Below are 21,896 nucleotides of genomic sequence, written 5' to 3' on the forward strand. Positions count from 1 at the left end.
AGTTTCCGCGTAGGCAAACTTAGATAATACTTATCTAAAACTTTGACTTCCTCAATCCATCATTGCTTTCGAATAAAAATCTATGACCTGCCCACAACTTGCGATTATGGTTTTACAAATGTCTTTTATTTCATTAATTTAGCAGTTAAAGTTTAAGAATATTATTCTCCTTCTTTTTTTTTTTTTTTTTTTTTAATTTAATTGTGTAGTATTAATAATTGTAATAAAAAAATAGTTTTACCAAATAATGCACTATCAATATGGTGCTGCTCTGTTTAAATTTTGTTTCTGATCCTATTTACATGTTGCAGTTGTAAACGTTTTAAAGACTTTCAAGATTCTATTACCTTTTCCATTATTCAACTTTAATTCAAATACGTAAAATTTTCTGATCAGACTGAAAAACTGTAATTTTTAGGAAAAAAACACAAAACTATAAGTACCAACGGTAAAGGATTTCTGCAAATGCATATACAGCATTTCAATACTGCGCTCAGCATCGATATGATCCGTCATTTTAATGACTAAAGTTTACCGACACATCGCGTATTTGTGAAAGTTTTCCAATAAAGGCGTATAAAAAAAAAAAATAAATAAAAAAATTGAAATGAAGAACAGATTTTTTGTTGGGCGTGTAATAACCCAGCAAAATATAACCGTTTTAAAGACAAGGATTTGAAAATTTTTTTGACCGAACTTTCATAATACTTGTTCTGTTTAAAAAAAAAAAAAAAAAAAAAAGAAAAGAAAGTTTGAGATATAAATAAATAAAATTTTAGTTCATGTAAAGTTAATAAAGAATGTACAGCTGTTTCTTTTCAGTGAAACATAAAGCTGAGACACAAATAAACAATCAGGTTGGATTAAAGTTTGGCGGTTATTTAAATTTATGACTTTTAGTTGTGGTTTCTTAGAGTATTTAATTTTACTTAGAATAATAAGACAAAATCAGTTTTAATGGGTAATTTAGGAAACTTTTAACAAATCAAGTTGAAAAAGGAAAAAAAATTAAGATCCAGTTCTATATCTCGATATAGGCATAAAATAATACCAGGTTCTTTAAGAAGAGGAGTTGTTTGTAATGGAAAAAAAGGAATATACTTATGGGTATCAACCATTAGATGGTATGTTGTTGCTTATACATAATACCTTCAATTTTCTATATTGTATGTATTAGTCTCCTAATCTTCTTACTATTAAATTTTTTTTTGGATCAGTAAAGTTAAAATGGTTAACATTTAAAAACTTAAGTTTCTTTAAATGAAATCTGTATATTTTATTTTAGTTTTGCTTAAAAAAATTGTTTTTATTTATAAAATTTTATACAAATATGTGTTTTTCAAAAAATTCCTAGTAAATTGAAGTAAATTTTGATAAGTACTTTTTTAACATCTTATATATAATTTAAATATTTAATATCTCCTGTTTTCTATCAAATGTTTTACAAGAAGCGTGTAATCTGTTTTTATAACTAGTATGTATAATTTTAAATAGACTATACTGCTATTATTTGTATTGTTTTACACTATATATTCTTTATCTATATTTTTATTTCTATATGTTTTGAATGCCAAACTCTTTATCACTGCCCAATCAACAAATTTTTAATCAAACCACAAGTTACAGGAATTTTTTGTACACAATTGTTTTACACAAACATTGAAAAAAAAGAGGTTGCTTTTGTATTAGTTATTGAAAAATCTGTTTTAGAAAAGGTTAAGTTTGTAATAACTGAAGTATCCTAGTCTATTCAATCTAACAAAAAGAAAGGCATAGTATTTTAATGAGCCTTGTGATATTTATGTTGCTTAAATCAGTCTAATAAGCCAATACCAAATATTTTTTTTTTGTTTACCTGTTATATTAATACTACTGAAGCTTGGAAAAAGTGATTTAGTAGAAATTCTCTGCAAAACTATATCTTTGTTCTAACAGTTGACGCATTTAATTATTTACTCAATTAAAGCTTGGAAATATTCCTATATATAAGTTTTGATGTTTATAATAAGTTTGAATACATGTCCAATTTAATAGTATTTTTATACACGTAAGACAAAATTCCTCTATTTTTATTGAATAAAAGCCTTTCATTTCAATATTTTTCAAATTTTCAATCAATGACAACTTATTCAAGCTATATGCCGTGAGTATTTTGAAAAGAATTGAAAAAAAAAAATTTTTTTTTTGACACAATATTAGCATTTTATTTCCAACAATATTATTTGATTTTATCTTCAATTTATATATTTTATTAGATGCTTTAAATATATTTGTAGCTCTTAATGAACTATTTTCTGTGAATTGTAATGTCTATTAGTGATTTTTTTTTTCTTTTAATGGGTAGATTATTCTAACAATGATACAGATGACACTGGTGTTCATAAAAAGATTACTGATGCTTATGAACTTGATGACCTTGGGAAAGGGGAGCTGCCATCTTCTGACAATAACAACAATGGTATAAATGTGCATGGTATTGGTGTAATAACAGCTGGAATTTTCATTATTGGTGAGGTTAGTGGAGCTGGTGTTATTGCATTTCCTGGGGCAATGTCCAAAACAGGATGGCTGGGTAAAAATAGTTTTGCTTTTTTACAACTTTTTGTATGCTTGAGTTTTGAAATAAGATTTTAGTTTAAGAAATATATAGTGTTATGCAAGGCCTGAAATAATGTACAATCACTAATCAAACACCAGTTTTAGATATCTTAATATTTATGTTAAAATATTGGAATATAATATCACATAATATTGAGATAAATATGTATGATGTTAATGAATCAAGGTAATACGCTAGCATTGATGTTAAAATTATAATATATGATATTCAGATATTATGATGGAAAAGTAGTATAAAAAACTTTCAAGTTACTATCTTATTATTATACAATATTTAAGTGGATAATAAATGATAATATTGTCCACTTAAATATTGTTTAATAATGACCTGCTGTAAAAGATAAAAAAAATCAAGTCAATCACCTGTACAATATAGGTCGTGGCATTTTGGTTGCTTAACCAAAATTCCACGACCTATATTTCAAATATAGAAATTGATCATTTATAATTGATGATGAGTTGTACCTGAAAATTTGTTGTACAATTTCATATAATTGAAGATTTTTAGAGATTTCTCCTATGAAATGTGTACAAGGATGTTTGGCAAGCAAAAATTTAGATGAGCTATATATATATATATATATATATATATATATATATATATATATATATATATATATATATATATATATATATATATATATATTAGGGCTGTCCAAAAAAAATTTTTTTTTCAGATTTGATTGCATAGTTGTTTATTTTGTGCCATTTGACATAGTAATTAACTGTGCAAAAAATCTTTCCAATCAGATAATGTTTAGGGGGTGCTCAATGACCATAAAGTTTTACGAAAAATGTGAAAAACATGGAAAAAGTAACAAAGTTCCACAAATTTCTAAAACCCGGTTAATTAGATTTTTCAGATTTGATCAGTTTTAATTATCTCTAAATATTAAATTCTGAATACAAATTACAATCCACATCCACTTTAGACTGGTTTATTAGCAGAGAAATTAATGAAATAAAATACTGCTAAAGTTCTGCGGTTTTTGTTATATCAGAATTTTTCCAAAATAAAACACTAGGATTTTTGACTCTTTGTCATTGATTAAAATACGAATTATAAACAAAAAAACATATGAGCAATTAACATTTAATTATCGTAATGTTATAGTTCGTGCAATGTTAATGCTAGCGAGGACTATAACTCTTCAGAGTACACTTTCTGGCATCTGGCACTCGCTTTCTGTGATCCTCAACCACCTGAATTAACCTCTGCATTTCAGATTCATTCCTTGTAATCGATTCATTAAACATCGACATTAAAGCCACAGATCGTTCGGCAGCATCATTTACTACTTTCAATGAATATACTAAATTTTTTCCTTCTTGGTATTCTGGGGAATCATTCCAGGTAGCTGGATCGTTGTTGAACAGAAAATCAATATCAACCTTCATTGACCGCAACGCACTTGCTGAAACTGATGTCACCAGCATGTCCAGAGATTTCTTCTCTAGACTTTCAATGTTCTTTAATTTGATCAACCTTTCAGACCAGTTCTCACCGTGAAATTTCATGTTGGAAATCATTTTTCGCTTCTCTTCCGTTTGAAGTTTGTTTGAAAACAAAGCTAGTGGGACCAATTCTGGTGAAAGGTACCACAAATGGTTTTGAAAGTTCTTGACTGCTGCTTCGGAAATCGTTTTATTCACAACTGCAAACTGCTTAAGTTGCTGAAACAGAAACAAGTCATTAACTGGAGCATCGCTGGCATTTGTGCATGATATCCAAGATTTTACATAAACCAGACTAGCAAATAAGCAAAATTCACAGAGATTTTTTTCCTCTTTTGTGGTCAACTTGAACTCTTCACGAAATAAATAAATCTTAAAACAATAAATAACCTTGGCCATCCAGCGAGCCATGTGATAAGCACCAGGGATCTTGAAATGATAATTTTTCTCTTCTTGATCAGGCAGTTTTCCAAGTATTAACAGACAGAGATCCATGATTTCTTTGTAGTCATCCCTTGGCATTTTAACATGCAGGTTTTCTTTGAGGAATGCAATCACTTCATTTTGTAGTTCTTGCACCAGGGGTATTTTCATTCGAATGTCATCCAGAGGTTTAAAATTTCCTTGATTAACTTTGGGCCAATATTGCTGAAATCTCTGGAAAAGAGGTATGTTGGGACCAGATGATGGTCCAAATAGTGATCCAAACACTCCTGCTACTATGATCTCATGAACATGGTGTCTGCAAGCGAAATATAACAAATTTCTACCTATATGTTTCTCTAGAACTACACATGCACCATTTTTGGAGCCAGTGTTAGAGGCTGTAGTATCAAAACTCATTCCAATAACATCACCAATTATGTCCCAGAAATTAAGCAGATGAATAACTGCTTTTGCTTGGGCTTCTCCAGTTCCAGCTGATAGTTTTGCTATTCCAAGTATTTTGTCAACATTGTGACCTGTCACACCTACAGATAGCCGGTCAACATTTGCTTTAGGGGCTGCAGAATTTGTACGATCTATCATCAGTTTGCCATCCCAGTGGACGATTAATGGTGGTTTGTCCAAATCGCAGAATTCAGTTCGAACAGTGGCTTCAATATTTGATCGATGATAGGTTCGTTTTCTACGGACTGTAGAACGTGACAATGATCCATCATCGAGGTTCTGTCCACCAGCCCTTGCAATTGCTGCTGCTAGTATAGTAAATTTTGTGTCAGATAGATTAATTCTGTCTAATGTTGATGAAACATCAGGCGAGTCAAGAATTGTATCTAAGATACATTGTCGTTTTGGAGTACTTGCTAAACTTGATTCAGCTGACCCTGAAGAACTTGCTTTACTGACTTGTTGTCTGTAATAAACAGGGATTTCTATCTCAAAATCTCTATCAACCATTTTGTCATTATCAACAGCATCGTTATCGTTGTCATCACTATAACTTTCGTCATGTAAAGGTTCAATAACAGGAACTATTGCACTCGCACCAGATTGTCTTTGCTCTTCTTTTAGCTTTCGTTCTCTCTCTGCTTGTTTCCTTGCTTCATTTCTTTCTTCTAATTTTGAAAGTTCTTTGTCCTCTCCAAACATCACCATTTTTCTCTGACATCTCTGATCCAATAAAAATTCTTTATCTTCTTCAATTCTGATCATGGTTTCAGCATCCTTGTGGGCAATGTCAAAAAGTAGGCCAATGGTGTCTGTAAATGATTTCTCTCTCGATTTCTGAGAATCTGACAATCTGGATTTATTTTTTTTTATTAATTTAAATTCCTGGACTAAAGTTTTCAACTTTAAGACTACATTCGGATGAAATGCTGTCGGAATACGGGCTTTATTCCAAATAACAATCAGTTCATCAACAGTTGTTTTAAGACTTTCAGGCACTGACTTTTTGGTTGAATTAAGATGATAAAAAAATGTTTTTAAAACATCAGATGTTAAGGGAAGAACTTTATCTGGAAGATTTGGCTCTGGTTGTCCAATTAAAAAGATTTTGGTTTGAAGTCGTGTAGAGATAGCAACACGAGATGATGCTGCCATTTCAATGATAACTGAAATATTATGAGAAAATCAAAACTCAATACCATATTATACAAACTTATCATTCAGTTGTTGGTTTATGCAGCTGCAGCAATATATTATAATAATTATTACTAAAGAAATTAAATAAATATTTTCAAATTAGAAATTATTATTATCTGCACTTAATAACAAACAATACACTACCAGACTACCATGCTAGTTTTCTGTAATAGGTTACTAAGGTTAGGTACTATCAAAATATTAATACATTTGTTGTCAAACTGAAATTCCAAATAAAAATAATATTTATACTTGTAAACCTTTTTATTCTGTTTGAACAAATTCTAAATTGAGTTAAATAATAGTATTAAAATTATGAACACAAATATTAACAAAATGATATAAACACAGTTGTTTTAAACACTAGCAGACATTTTTTAGTCTGGTGCCCTGATGACAGTTAATCTGCTGCACTTTAATTAATCTATATAGCACGCAATCAGACAATATTTCAGTGGAAAAAATCTAACTAACCAGGTTCTAGAAATTTTTGGAACTTTGGAACTTTTTACACGTTTTTGACGTTTTTCGTAAAACTTTATGGTCATTGAGCACCCCCTAAACATTATCTGATTGGAAAGATTTTTTCCACAGTCAATTACTATGTCAAATGGCACAAAATAAACAACTATGCATTCAAATCCGAGAAAAAATTTTTTTTCCTGTGTTCACATGAACAGCCCTAATATATATATATATATATATATATATATATATATATATATATATATATATATATATATATATATATATATATATATGTATATGTGTATATATATATATGTATATGTGTATATATATATATATATATATATATATATATATATATATATATATATATATGTATATATATATATATATATATATATATATATATATATATATATATATATATATATATATAAATAACAATTTAATGCAAAAGCTTGTAAAAGATACAATCAAAAGAATTGACCATGTATATATATAGGTTTGGTGTCAAATAACTTTTTGAATATAATTTTCTTTATATATATATATATATATATATATATATATATATATATATATATATATATATATATATATATATATATATATATATATATATATATATATATATATAATTAAATACATTTTTATACATTTTTTCCTGAATATAAATATCTATGTAAAAAAAATGGACCTTTTTATTGCCTCAATTTTTTATTGGACATAAATTTGTGAAAACATTTTCCTTTACCTTTTGACATTAAAGTTAAATAAATGCTTTTCTAACTTTTACAGGTTTACCATTAATGTTTATTGTGTTACTTATGTGTGTTTACTGTGGCCTTTTGCTGGGTTATTCTTGGAAGCGTGTTCAATTACAGCGCACAGAGACTGAACCAATCAGAGATCCTTATCCTTACATAGGTGAAATTGCAATGGGAAAACTTGCTCGCCATGCTGTAACGTTTTGCCTAAACACTCAAATTTTTTTTACTTGTGTGATCTACTTAATTCTTTGCTCAGAAATTCTGCAAACATTTTTTCCATTTCATATTGGTAATATTCATGGGCTAAACAGTCTTCGTATTTGGTTATTGATTGTATCAATAATAGTTATTCCATTTACATGGCTTGGTACTCCAAAAGATTTTTGGTTTGTAGCTCTAGGGGCTGCTTTCTCAACCGCTATAGCTGTCATTCTTATTTTAATAAAGTATATCATGATTCGGCCAAATGATTTAAGCTCAGTTGTAAAATCCCCAGTAACATTTGCTTCTTTTTCCTCCGCATTCGGAGCTATAGTCTTTGGATTTACTGGTGCTACTTTATTTCCTACCATACAGTCAGATATGAAGGATCCAGCTAAATTTGCCCAAGCTGCATGGATTGGTTATATGGGAATTGCATTTCTTTACATTCCTACTGCTGTTGGGGGATTTGTTACTATTGGTATTGATATACAAGATAGTATCCTTAAAACTCTCACTCACTATGATGATATCCATCATTTAAATCATGGTATTGTTACTGCTGCAAGTTTGTTATTTGCATCACATTTTCTATGTGGTTTTGTGCTAATGATTAATCCTTTGGTTCAGCAGGTGGAAAGTTTTTATCAAGTACCCTATGGTGAGTATATTCAGATTTATTTCAATTTTAATTAGTTTAACTTTTGTAAGTCATAATTAGATATATGATGTAATTACATATCTATGATTAGAGCTGTGGAGTCGGTAAGCTGCTGTTCCGACTCTGACTCCTTGATTTTATCATGGACCGACTCCCGACTCCGACTCCTTCATAAGTAACCAATTTGTAACAACAAATAGTTGTTTGTTTTGCTACAGTTATTTGTTTGTAACAACAAATACCTGCAGTAAAATGTTAACATTGGCTATTTCATCACTATGATACAAATAATCCAACCACTTAGTGCTTTAAACAATATTTATAAGAAAACAATTTCTGAACAAACAACTTTTCTGAACTCTTGTTATGCAATAAACTCTTATGCAGTCGCTAATAACATTATGAATTTGTCAAAATCATGTTTGAAATATTGTCAGTTGGACAATATTTCAAACATGAAAGAACTTGTTCTTCTTTAAGTTCATATTCTTTAAGAATCTTTTCTACTAAGACCTGAAGAAATTCGCTGGTATGATTAGTTTTGGCGTCTTTTACTGCCAATGTCTTGGTAACTGCTTCATTTTTTTCAAAAAAGAATTAAACATTGATTGCAAAATAGTTCACTCTGTTAAGAAACACAAAGCGTCCCTTGAGACATTCATTAAGTTCTTCTTTTTGTTTAACAGCTTCTTCAATCACTTATTTTCTAATATTCTCTCTCTCCAGAGAAACAAAGTTAATTGAATACTTACAGTCTTTCTGTTTGTGGAGCAACTCTTTGGTGCTTGGTGGTGGCACGCCTAGCTTTCTACTAAGAATATGTAGCACAGTGCCAGAAAATTTAAGTCGGGAGTTAGGGGATCATGAAGTTATATAGTTTAAGGGAAGGTAGAGGAGAGCGCAAAGGAGGTGATATATGATTCTCAGTGATAAGCAGCAAAATACCCTATTGCTTATCACTGTTTTAAAGGCCTAAAAATAACATGTCAAACTCCTTGTCCTCCAGTTGTTGCAAACTACGATTCCCATTGTGTCTGGATATCCTACAGCTTTCAGACCATCCTGGGACTTGTAGTTTTGTAACATCTATAAAATCATTATGAAAATTATGAAACTTTGAAAGATTTTTTTAAAACCGGAGTCAGAGTCGGTACAATTTTTCCGACTCTGACTCCAGCCAAAATGGACTCCGACTCCACAGCCCTGTCTATGACTTACAAAAGTTAAACTAATTAAAATTGAAATATATATATATATGTGTATATATATATATAATTAGATATATAGTGTATATGTGTGTTTATTTGTAAATTAATAACCAAATGCAGCTATGGATAAAAGTTTAGTTTCAATCTTTTTTTTTTTTTTTTTTAGTCAAAAATAAATCTGGAAAATGAATTTATTTAATTATTTTAATTTTGAAACGAAAAATCAATTTGCTACAGTTAATATTAATAAGATAAAATAATTAAAATAGGTACATACAAAATAATAATTGTATAGCAAAAAAATGAGTTGCATAAAATTTTAATTGACTTAAAGTTTAGAACAGAAAAAGTGAAACAAAATACAAATCTATTATTTAAAGTGTCCTCCTTTTGCAAAATAGCAAAGAAAAACTTGTTTCTTCATTAATTTGACCAATTTCATGCTTATCTCACACCATTAACCAACTCTAGTTTAACCAATACAGTAGTTTAAAATTTGCTTCAAATGCTCAATTTATTGAATTTAATTGTTGACCAATTGAATATTGATCCATGACTAAATGTTTTTGATTGGGTTGAGATCTGGTGATCTAGGGCACCAAAGAAATAAATTGAATTTCTTTGTGTTGAACTAATGTGTTATGTAAGGTGCTTTGTGTGCTGAAACCCTACCTTGCTGCAAGATATATTGCTTGCTTCAGCCTTATGATTGCCTTGTTGATGGAATCAAATGTGATTCTAGTGTGTTTTTGTAGGTATATTTGTTAATCTAGCCATTATAAACCTCACACATACCAAGGCCTTTGTGCAAAAAAACATTTCCATATGCTTACTGAGCCTCCATCTCCTTAACATTTTTTGCAAATTTTTTAATGTTGATTCTTCCTTTGCAGTTTATGACCTAAATATTTGACTCATCACTCCACTTCAACTGCCCAATGCAAACGTTCTTTGCACCATTTTTGTCTTTTGCATTGATCCATAATTGATAGGATAGGCTTTCTTATTTCAACATAATACCTTTTTTTTTTACTAATGAGTTCTCTGCTGATATTTCAATTAGAAAAGGATTGGTTAAATATTTAAGCTTTTTGTTGTTGAGCCTAGAATTTCCTTGATTAAACTTTTGTATATAGCTGTATATTATTTACTTAAAAATTCTGAAATTTCGTTTTTTTTTTTCTTTTTTTTTTTTTTTTTTTTTTTTTGTTTTATTTATTCCATGTTTCAGAGTTTTCTGGGAGAAGAGTTTATTTTCGAACATTTGCAGTACTATCAATACTTGCTACATGCGAGATCTTTCCACTATTCGGTCCAATTGTTGATTTGATTGGGGGATCTTTAAATGTTTTCCTGTGCTTTATATTTCCTGTTTTATTTTACTTGAGGTTATATCCTGAAACAACCTTAGGACCAAAGTTCCTCATGGGATTTATTTGTGTAATTAGCTGTATTGGAGCAGTTTCTGCCACAACGTTTAATATAATAAATATGAAAGAATCCTTTTATAAGCTATACTTTGCTTTAAACCCGAATGTTAACCCATAGTTTCTATACCTAGTATTTTTTAAATGTAAGCTTAGTTCTATAATTGTTAGTAAGAGTTTGTGAGAAAAAAAAAAAGCTTTTCAGTTGGGTATATCATAAAATTACATCTATCATTATTATGAGAAGAAATATCAAGTATTTAAAAATAATTGATTTTTTTGGTGTAATATAATTAAATAGTATTTATGATATGCATTTTTGTGTGTGTGTAAAAATTTATTTTTTAAAAACTCAAATTGTTATTTATGTGCACACATGTTTAGTTTTAAACTAAATTATAAGTATTTTTTTTATAAATTCTTATCATCTTATAAATTCGTTTATTTTTATTATTTTATTTTTTTACATTACTTTGATGAATTTGAAACAACGCTTTGTTTTTTATTTTTTTAAATTTAGTATTGGAAAAAAAAAAAAAAAGGAAGGAAGTTTTTTTTTTTTATCTAAATATTTATTTTTGAATTAATATCTCTTTCAAAGCAAAAACTGAACATTTGTTTTTTTTTTGGTTATAATGTAAATCGGGAATTTTTGGTTTGATTTATTGTGTATTATTATGGAAATACATTGAGAGTTGAAGAGGAGAATTTTCATGCAATTTTTTAGGGATTTTCCTAAAGTCCCCTTTACTTAATCGATATGCATATAATCAAATGCAAATCATGTATCCATTCACATAAATAGAATAAATAGCATAAGTTTAAAGTGATAAAAAAAGAAAATGTAAAATTATTTTCGTAACCAATTTTACTATTATTAAAATATTATAGTTAATAAAGACGATAAAAATGCACAATTTTTAAGTTTACAAAGATTGTAAAATGTGCAAGATATTTAGACTATAATCATAAACAAGGTTCTTTTACATTATCATCATTTGTCAAAGTCAAGTTGTGAAGCAACTTTTGGTTTTAATTGTTTTTTTTGTTCCTTAAGCAAGTAGTTCTTAATTTCCCTTTCCTTTTCTTTTGTGACGACTTTCTTTTGTTGTTTAGTTTTCTTCAGAGTCTTTTTATTTAGAAAAATGAGTCTCATTTCTGACTGGAGTATCAGTTAAGATCCTTGTTTTTAGTTGCCTACTTTTAACATTATTTTTCCCGCCAGAGGCTTTTGGGTAAGGTTTCAAAACTTCAAGTGAGATTATAGAAGCAACGCTTGCTAACACTTTGTTTAAAATACTCGTTTCAACATGCGCTACAGTCATTTCAGGTTCCACGTGGTACACAGGTGGTAACTGGTATCTGGAGCACATGATCTGTAACTGATGATGCTAAATATTCATCATCTTCAAAAGTTTCAGGATTAAATGGCTCAATGCCAGCTACGTGAAATTCTTTCTGTATATTAGATGGCGAGAAAGCTTTTGTATATGGCTTTCGAACTATTGAAACAATATCGTAAATCGTCATAGGTCTTGGGTTTGTGACCATCCAATTGTCACATGCAGAATTGAAGAACCTTTTCAAAGGAATAAAAACAGTTCTATCCAATGGCTGCAATGGGGAGGAAAACTTACCATTTCGTGTAATTCCGTGTTAAATTGCAAGATCCAAGGTGCTAACAGAAACATGACTTTCATTATTATCCGGAAGTAACAAAGCTGGAGATTCACGAGAACAGTTTGAATATTTAGCAAAATGTTTAATCCAGTCTATAAAAATGTCTGAATTCACCCAACCAGAAGGATTTGCAAATCCAACAATAGAGGAATAGAATTTCCATTTCCATTTAAAGCACAATATGCAGTAACCAATGTTCGTCTTTCTGCAGATGTGATTCTTCCAACTTGCTTACTACCTTTACCTGCTAAAACTTTTACTGGCTTTTATACCGTTGTTAAACCAGTTTCGTCAACATATCTATACAGTTAGGATTATATTTATATCGATTTCTTACTGTTTTAGGATTTTGAAAAAACTCTCCTACAGTGTTTTTGTTAAAAGGAGTTGATCGAGCGAAGCTAGTTGCTTCAGGTGTTCGTACAGATAACTCTGGTTGTTTTTTCATAAAACTTTGCATTCAATCAATGCTTGCAACTTTGTTTTTGACCCATGATAATGGATGGATCTTATTATTTTTCAAAGCAAATTGATATGCCAATAAATGTGTTGACTTAGTTGAAAGACCATAGTTCATTTTTGATGCAAGTAGTAAGTAACTTGATAAACTTTTTTCACCTTCTGCTGTAAAAACCTGTTTATTGTTGTGGTTCGACTTAAAAGATTCATTTGGATTGAGCTTCTTTTTACGACAACATCTTTTTAAAGTCATTCGATCTATGTAAAACTCGCGTGCAACAACATTCAATAATTTTTCTTCTAAAACTTCATTAACAGCTGCTTTCATTGTTTCACTTTGTACAGCAACTATTTTTTTTTTTATTCTGCTCCTAATTATATCTGTAAAGAAAAAAATAAATAAATAAAAATATTTCTTTTTAAAAAGGTACTTTACATGCTATTAGTTTATAACAAAAGTAGATTTAAAAAAAAAAGGAAAAATAAAAGCTATTGTTTGTTTATAACACCTCATAAATAAAATTTTGGACAAAATTTAAAAACTAATCTTTTAAGAACTAATAAGTTTTATTATTTAATATTTCAACTGTTAATATGCTAGTATACCTAGTTTACAAATATATTAAAATAATTATTTCAAATACCATATTTAGCAATATTATAAAGCTTTTTGAGAGATGTTTTATTTGAATAAGGAAAATTTCTTTATTCATCTTTGAATAACAATATCTAATTCTTGCTTCAAGCTCTTCCAAATTCTCAGCTCTCCAATTATTCTCGTAAACTAGCCGTTTTAAATCACCCCAAAAGTTTTCAATTGGTCTTGCTTCTGGAACGTTAGCTTGGTTTATATCTTTGGGTACAACTTTGATTTTTTTCAATTTTAAAAAGTCGATGAGCGACTTTGCGTAATGTGATCGAGCTAGATCAGGTCAGAAGATAAACTTATTTTCTTTTTTGTAATATTCTGATACTGGAGGAAGTAAAGTTTTTTCTATTATCTCTTTATAATTGTACTGATTGATTGCCTGGTTACTGTGATGAATATAAAGAGGACTTATTCCACGGGGGCTGATGCAACAAGAAACTAAGAGCTTGTCCTCGTACTTTTTACGCAAATTGTATCTTACTTGGTCAGAACATTGAGAAGGATCAGCGGCATAAAACCTATCATTACCAGCTAATGCGCTATTGTTTAAGGTAAAATAGCTTTCATCATCCATAACAAAATCCAAGTTTTTATAATTTTCGTACAATTTACGACATTTAGGACGCATAGCTTCCTTCTACTGATGGCTACGATCTGGACAATTTGTTTTTTTGAAAGCTCGAATGTTAGTCATTGTTTTTAATACTTGGGAAATTCGCGTTTGACTACAGTTAAAAACTTGAGCTACTTTCTTTTGGGAGCACCCTGACTTATTTTCAAAAAATGTAGCAATCTTTGGAATATTTTTTTTAGTAGCTACCTTAGCGATTCGACCACTTCCAACTTTTCTTTTTAGAGATCAATTCTCCAATTTTACGATTTTATCGTAAGCAGTTAATCTTGGTAAACCCCATTCCATAAACTGCTTAGCAACAAACGCTTTATCTTTTTCTCGATTTTTTCGGAAAAAATTTCCATAATTTTTTCGAGGTCCTTTACTTTGACCATTTTTTTTTCAATATTTAAATAATATTTTTAATTTAATTAAATTAAATTTAAATAGATTATAAAATCCTCTTTTAGATAAGTATAAAGGTTTTTTGCGTGCATGAAATAAATTACATAATATATGAAATTAAAATTTGTCCGAAATTTTATTTATAGGGTGTTATATAAATTTCTAATAATCATAAATACATGCTATTCGTTTAACTCCATGACTTTTAAAAAAAATTTAAGTTTAATATAGTGCACTTTGATCCTCCGATTAATGAGCCCCCGCATCGTCAAAGATCAATGTACTTCAATAAGTATTGTTAATAAACTGATGACAATATCTTTTATACAAAATGTAACCAAAATTTATATATATATATATATATATATATATATATATATATATATATATATATATATATATATATATATATATATATATATATATATATATATATATATATATTCTATTATAGAGCAGCGTGTAAAAATAATCGGATAAGCGCATAACTTGAGAATTACTTTAAATTACAACATTTTAATTAAAAAAATGTTTAAAGAAAAAATCTACTTCAAGTATTTTTTTCTGCCCGGATTTTGCACGTGCATATTTCAATAAAATGCTTAGATTTATTTTTGCACGCTACTGTATACCTAACACAAACTACCAATAACTCCATACAAATTCAAAAAAACAATAGTTGGAAACCCATAAAGATATCTAATAAAAAATGTATTTGAATTAGTTTACTATCTTAAAAAAATCATTTTTGATAAGGAAAAACTATATTTTCTATTTTTTTTTAGTGCCGCTAAAAACCTTATGAAAAAATATTATGAATAAACAATAAGGACAGCATAATTGCTAATTAAATTGCAACCTCACTCCTAGTTAGGTAAAAATGAACGAGTAAAAGCTAAATGATCATAACGCCCCGGCGAACAATGCGCCCCCCCATCTCCTCTACTTAGTGACGATTTAGCTTGAACGTTAAACATATTTGATATTCTTGAACCAAATAAAACTATTGAAAATTTGTAATTTAAAGTAGGCGGTTAGTGAAAAAGAAACACCTAAATATCGATTATTTTCGAAAGGTACGTTTAAGTTGCACACTTTATTTTATGTATTTATCTTGCTGTTGCACGTTTCGCTTGTAAAGTTTTATAAACTACAAGAAAATCTTTCGAGGTTTAATTAATAAGCAAATTAAAGTACTTACTAAGTAAAAACACGATTCTTCTTATCAATTATCTATGGTGCTGTTTTTTAATTGCAAATTATGGTTAATTACGAACACAGAAGATATAGAAAGCAATTTTTTTATATACTGCGATGAGATTTGATTTAAGTTTTATAAGTGAAACTTCTCAATAAACTTTTGTTATCTGTTATTGTTCATGATAAGAAGTATGAACAATCTCTTCAACAACTTCTCAGCTCTCATTCCAATGACAACCTTATTTACCTATTCTATTATAATCTTTTAAGGTAACTTATTGCAACATTCTTTTGTGAACTGAATGTGCATTTTAGTAATGCCTTAGTTATAGTATAATTTCATATATCGCAGTTAAAGTTTCACATAGTAGACCTGACATATTATAAAAGATTCAACCTTATTTCTAAGGCTTTCGACTGAAATTCGTCAAGCAGCAAGAAAGTTTCAACTTTATGTCAGCTCTAGGACCAGCTTAAAAGTCTTCCCCCCCCCCCCCCAGAATCGTATTATGTTTTCCACCTCTCCTCTTTCTTCCCTCCACAGCCGAAAAGTTTACTTTGGGCCCCACACTATTAAGCGCAAAAGTGTTCCGATAAAATTTAACCACTTATTTTCAAACAATCATAATCTAAGAACCTTTAACATAATGATTTTATAAAAGTCATAAATTTAATAAATTACTAAACATGAAACATTTATAATGGGTACATATTTTTTATCTCGAGGCTATCCAGGGTGATTCTCAGGGACTTTAGGCGCGGGACTGGTCAGTTTCTAATAACGATGTTGCTAGCATTCATTTGTTGTGTTCAAATTAAAAAATTCATAAAAAAAATTTAAAGTATCAAAGTTAACAGGTTATATACTTAAAAATTTTCTTTTTAACATATTTTCTTATTACAAATTAATGCGACTATATTTGAGATTACCACACATTTCGTCTAAAAAATAAAAAAAAAGTTGTCTCGCTTGCTTGCTCCTTTTGGAACGTTCTGGATTTAAGACAGCGGTAAGATAGCCTTTTTATAACTCCATACTATCTCAAGTCAAGAGCTGCAGGAAGCAATCACACACTATAGCAATCATGATGCAAGCTCCAATAATGGTTCTTAGTAAGTGTGTTAATTGATCGAGAGTGAAATTGCATGTGAAATGGTTCCAAAATTTTATTAAATATTCTTGTCACAAATGTTTTTTTTTTTGTTTGCTTTTTGTTTTTAGATCAGAACACCAAAAGACAAAGTGGTAAAAAAGTACAAATGAGTAATATTGATGCTGCTAAAGTAAGCTTCATTATTATTAGATTTTGATTTCCTTGGAAGTGATCAAATTCAGTTAATTTTGCTAATAATTTAATCAAACAAATCATCATTTCTCAAATTTTTAAATGGGTTTTTGGTATCTGATTATTTTGTAGTCTTGACAATAAAAATTTAAATAGGTACTGAAAATTAGTGTTAATTAAAGATTAATTAATTAAATTAATTTCAATATTTCTTTGTAAACTATGAGTTATAAAAACATTTAAGTTCTTACTCCAAATAATTCTCTTGATAATTAAAAATAAGATCATTTTTTTTTTTTTTTTTTTTGTTTTTTTTTTTTTGTTAAATGAAGCTAAATGTAACATAAATTCATGTTCTTTTGCCTAATATAAATTATCTTAAACTTCATATAAAGTTGATAATATAAAACTGGGAAATATGCTTAAGCAGTTTGTAATTTGAATCAAAATGATTTTTTTTTTTGTAACTGTTGAATTTTTTTCTTGAAAAAGTAAAGCTTTTATTAACATTTTTTTAAATCAAAATATTTCATGTGCACTGTTCCTACTTAATTAACTCAACCAATAATATGATTTAGAGTTTAAAAAATACAATTTTTTAGAATTAGAACTGTTAAGTACCGGCATAAAATTGTCTGAAAATGTTTTTATACATTTTTGCTTAATTTGAGCAATTCACTTGAAGACTGTTGAAAATCAGTTACTAAGTATTTAAATCAAGTAAATCTTATGTTTTTTGTTAGCAAAATTAACAAAGTGAATTGTAGTAAAATTGATATTGTATCATGAAAAATATTTCTTTAGTAAATAAGTTTAATATGAAGTAGCTATAAATAAATATTTCTGGATTTCATTATAATCCCAATATTTCTTCAGCACTAGCATATGCAGTCTGTTCCATTTGGTTGTTGTTCCATTAAAGATTCTTTATTTAGACCGTTGCTGATATTATACGCACTTGTCTAGGACCAAAAGCCATGCTTAAAATGTTGATGGATCCAATGGGAGGAATTGTTATGACTAATGATGGAAATGCAATACTTAGAGAAATACAAGTTCAACACCCTGCTGCAAAAACTATGCTTGAGATAAGTCGTACACAGGATGAGGAAGTTGGCGATGGTACCACATCTGTAGTCATACTTGCTGGGGAGGTACTTTCTGTAGCTTCTCAATTTATAGAAGACAAGATCCACCCTACAGTTATCATTGCTGCTTATAGAAAAGCTCTTGATGATCTTCTTGATATCCTCAAAGAACAAATTAGTATACCTGTTGACGTTAATAATGATGAAGAAATGCTTAACATTTTAAAAAGTTGTCTTGGTACCAAATTTATGCATAGTTGGTAAGTTTGACTTTTTTGAGGTTTAAAATTTTTTGAATTTTGAGTTTTTGTGCATTTTATTAGGTTTTTAAAATTTTTCTTTTAAAAAACATTTTTTCATTTAATTTTTACAGCGAATCAGTGAAACACAAATACTCTATAGTTATATTTTTAGTAACTGGTTTTCTTTAGAAAAAGTAAATATTTTGAAAGTTTTTGTTATTAAAGTATTTTTATTCTTAAAATTAGGTCTGAACTTGCGTGTAGTATGGCACTGAAAGCAACTCGCACATGTTTAACAGAAAGTAGTGGCCGGCGCGAAATTGATATTAAAAGATATGCTAAAGTAGAAAAAATTCCTGGTGGAACATTAGAAGAATCTTGTGTTTTAGATGGTATTATGTTAAATAAAGATGTGGTTCATCCTAGAATGCGTAGAAGGATAGAAAATCCTAGGATTTTACTTCTTGACTGCAACTTAGAATTCAAAAAAGGTGAGAGCATGACGAATATTGAAATAAGTCAAGAAGCAGATTTTAATCGCATTCTGCAACTTGAGGAAGAATTTATCAAAAAACTTTGCGATGACATTATCTTGCACAAACCAAACTTGCTTTTTACAGAAAAGGGTGTTTCAGGTAAATACTATATTTCCTTTTCATATGAATCAGAGCACCATATTTGTGCTCTTTTTAATACTAAATGTTTTTTTTATTATGTTTTGCAGTAAAATAGCTGGGTTTATTTGTTATATTAATTTTAATTGAAGTTATAAATATTTTTAACCTAATAAAATATTTTCATGTCAAATATATATATATATATATATATATATATATATATATATATATATATATATATATATATATATATATATATATATATATATATATATATATATATATATATATATATATATATTTGACATGAGTTCTAAACAAAGTGTTCTAAATTAGGAAGTCTTTTGGATTCTAACTACATGCTTATGTTAAACTTAATCTTCGTATTTTTGTTAATTGTAAATGTAAAGTATGTAGGTAAAATAAGGTTATGCTGTGCAACCTGCATTTTCTCTTTTACTGTTGTATCAATATAAAAAAATATCACTGAACTTTAAATCCATTACTTTTGTATTAATGTTTAAATAGTAAAGTTTATTTAAATAAAATGCACTGTGCTCTTCAAGGTCTATGACAATTCCTTCCAATTGTCATAGGATCATGGGATGGTTTACTTTGTAACAAGACTTCAAATCCCATTTTGATTTCAATAGCCATAAATTTGTAAAGAAGAATTTTTTACTGGTGTATAATATACAAAAATCTACTTTACTAGTTTAAATTTCCATCAGTCTAGTATTTTCTATTATTTCTTTTTGTTTATTTTTCCAACTTATCGATATATTTTTAGATTTGGCTCAGCATTATTTAGTTAAAGCTGGTATCTCTGTAATCAGAAGAATTAAAAAAACTGACAACAATAGAATAGCAAGGTTGTTACTTTAAAATGTTACTTTTAATACATTTAGTAAGTTGTTAAATGTGTTATGTGTGTATTATTTCCAAACTGAGTGCTTGTTATATAAAATATCATGTGATATGAGCAGATTTTGAAAAGGATCAAGACTTTTATCTTGTTGAGATAATAATAAAAAATGTCAGGCTTAGAAAGGGTGCCAACATAAATTGATTGCTCTCAAGAACATTATAAAAATGATTTACTAAAACATGTAAAAGATGAAATATTTTACATAAAAAGTTATCTGTCTTTACATTTTATGTAGAATTGTTTTGGTTTTTCAGAGCTGTAGGTGCAACAATTGTGAATCGACCTGAAGAGATAAAGGAGGAAGATTTAGGATTGGATTGTGGGTTGTTTGAAGTGCAAAAGATAGGAGATGAGTAAGTTTTTATACCAATTTTTCAAGTGTTTCTGAAATATTATAAAAAAAAGTAAATTTAATTACCTTATTTGAATTTTATATTATAACTAACCTATGTGTTATTGATTATAATTCTACAGAACATTTAATGGATAGAAAAAAAGTATTAAAAAGTAGTAGTAGTTACTTAAACTAAAGCATAATTTGTATAATTTGCAAAATTCAGCATAATTTGTTTCTTGTCAGGTACTTTACCTTTCTAACAAAATGTAAAGATCCAAAAGCTTGTACGATTCTTTTACGTGGTGCAAGTAAAGATATTTTAAATGAAGTTGATCGTAATTTACAAGATGCCATGCATGTTGCAAGAAATGTGATGATTGACCCTCGCTTGTGCCCTGGTGGTGGTGCAACAGAAATGGCCCTCTCACATGTATGCTAGTTACACATTTTCAGTAATAATTTTGTATTAAGTATTTTAGGACTTTTTTTCCTCTTTTATACGGGTAATTATCATAATTATCGTATAGGCTTTAGAAGAAAAGTCTAAGAGCATTACTGGTGTTATTCAGTGGCCTTACAAAGCTATTGCAAGAGCTTTGGAAATTATACCAAAAACTCTCATACAAAACTGCGGAACAAATTCTATTCGAACAATTACTGCACTGAGGGTATGATACATACATTTTGATTTAGTATTTTTTTAAAATTAAGTGTTTATTATGTGTGTATTTATTTATTTTTTTCGATTTTTAGGCTAAGCATGCTGCAGGTGGCAATAATTCATGGGGAATTGATGGTGAAACTGGTGCTATTGCTGATATGAAGGTTGCTGGAATATGGGATTGCTTCTCTGTGAAGGCGCAAACATACAAAACAGCTATAGAGGTAATCCAGTTTTTGGTTACCTTTTTTGTTTAATTGTTGTTTTTATAAGCTTTACATGTATGTGTGTGTTTGTGTATATATATATACATATATATGTATATATATGCATATATATGCAAAGCCTATATATGTCAATATATATGCGTATGCATATGTGTAGATATAAGTATTTTTAAGAAAATTATTTTTAAGACATCGATGCTTTTGTTGCGTATTGACGACATTGTGTCTGGGACAAAGAAGTCATCGGAAAGCGATCAACCGTCGCAACCTCCTCCACAACAAGGAGAAGATTAAAAGTTACACTTCCTTATGAACGACAAGGGTTTCCGAAATTTTTGCCATATTCATTTGGCTCAGTTTCGTTAATGAGTTTTACAGAAAGTATTTCCTGCGGTCCATCAAAAAAATAAATTTGTATCTTGAGAAAGTTTGTAGCAAATTAAAACTTTTGATTTTTAGTCTTAGAAAATCCAAATTCAAATTCAATACCTGAAAAATCTATTATGTTCAGGTGGGTGGCCTCAAACCATGGTAATTTTGTGATTTAAAATGATTGTACGAAATGAAATCTTTTTTGAATTGCTATAAGCAAAGTTTTTTTTAAAAA

At 28.7% G+C, this 21,896-nt stretch overlaps 3 protein-coding genes across 4 annotated transcripts; 2 read left to right on the forward strand and 1 right to left on the reverse strand.

The window, feature by feature from the left end:
• Positions 1–843: 843 nt before the first annotated feature.
• LOC145187994 (uncharacterized) lies at positions 844–11,594 on the forward strand. The gene is made up of 4 exons (XM_090067832.1): positions 844–1,124; positions 2,345–2,572; positions 7,429–8,262; positions 10,702–11,594. Exons 1-4 carry the CDS (start codon positions 1,082–1,084, stop codon positions 11,016–11,018), a joined length of 1,422 nt encoding a protein of 473 aa, XP_089923958.1. The 5' UTR covers positions 844–1,081; the 3' UTR covers positions 11,019–11,594.
• LOC145191460 (uncharacterized) lies at positions 3,647–6,475 on the reverse strand. Of its 2 annotated transcripts, XM_090067823.1 has the most exons (2): positions 4,465–6,475; positions 3,647–4,293 (listed from the first exon to the last, which is right to left on the reverse strand). In XM_090067823.1, exons 1-2 carry the CDS (start codon positions 6,118–6,120, stop codon positions 3,751–3,753), a joined length of 2,199 nt encoding a protein of 732 aa, XP_089923949.1. In that variant the 5' UTR covers positions 6,121–6,475; the 3' UTR covers positions 3,647–3,750. The 2 variants fall into 2 exon arrangements, with proteins under 2 accessions (XP_089923949.1, XP_089923943.1); XM_090067817.1 differs by having other exon boundaries at positions 3,647–6,475.
• Positions 11,595–16,847: 5,253 nt separating the features above from the next.
• On the forward strand, positions 16,848–21,734 carry LOC145187349 (T-complex protein 1 subunit gamma-like). The gene is made up of 10 exons (XM_090082119.1): positions 16,848–17,016; positions 17,126–17,187; positions 18,125–18,537; positions 18,766–19,154; positions 19,927–20,008; positions 20,319–20,417; positions 20,645–20,831; positions 20,929–21,069; positions 21,155–21,286; positions 21,479–21,734. Exons 1-10 carry the CDS (start codon positions 16,989–16,991, stop codon positions 21,581–21,583), a joined length of 1,638 nt encoding a protein of 545 aa, XP_089938245.1. The 5' UTR covers positions 16,848–16,988; the 3' UTR covers positions 21,584–21,734.
• Positions 21,735–21,896: the final 162 nt, after the last annotated feature.

Source organism: Hydra viridissima, unplaced genomic scaffold, assembly GCF_058129835.1.
Source record: "Hydra viridissima isolate aposymbiotic clone 2 unplaced genomic scaffold, HvirCarnegie_v1 scaffold_1, whole genome shotgun sequence".
NCBI lineage: Eukaryota > Metazoa > Cnidaria > Hydrozoa > Anthoathecata > Hydridae > Hydra > Hydra viridissima.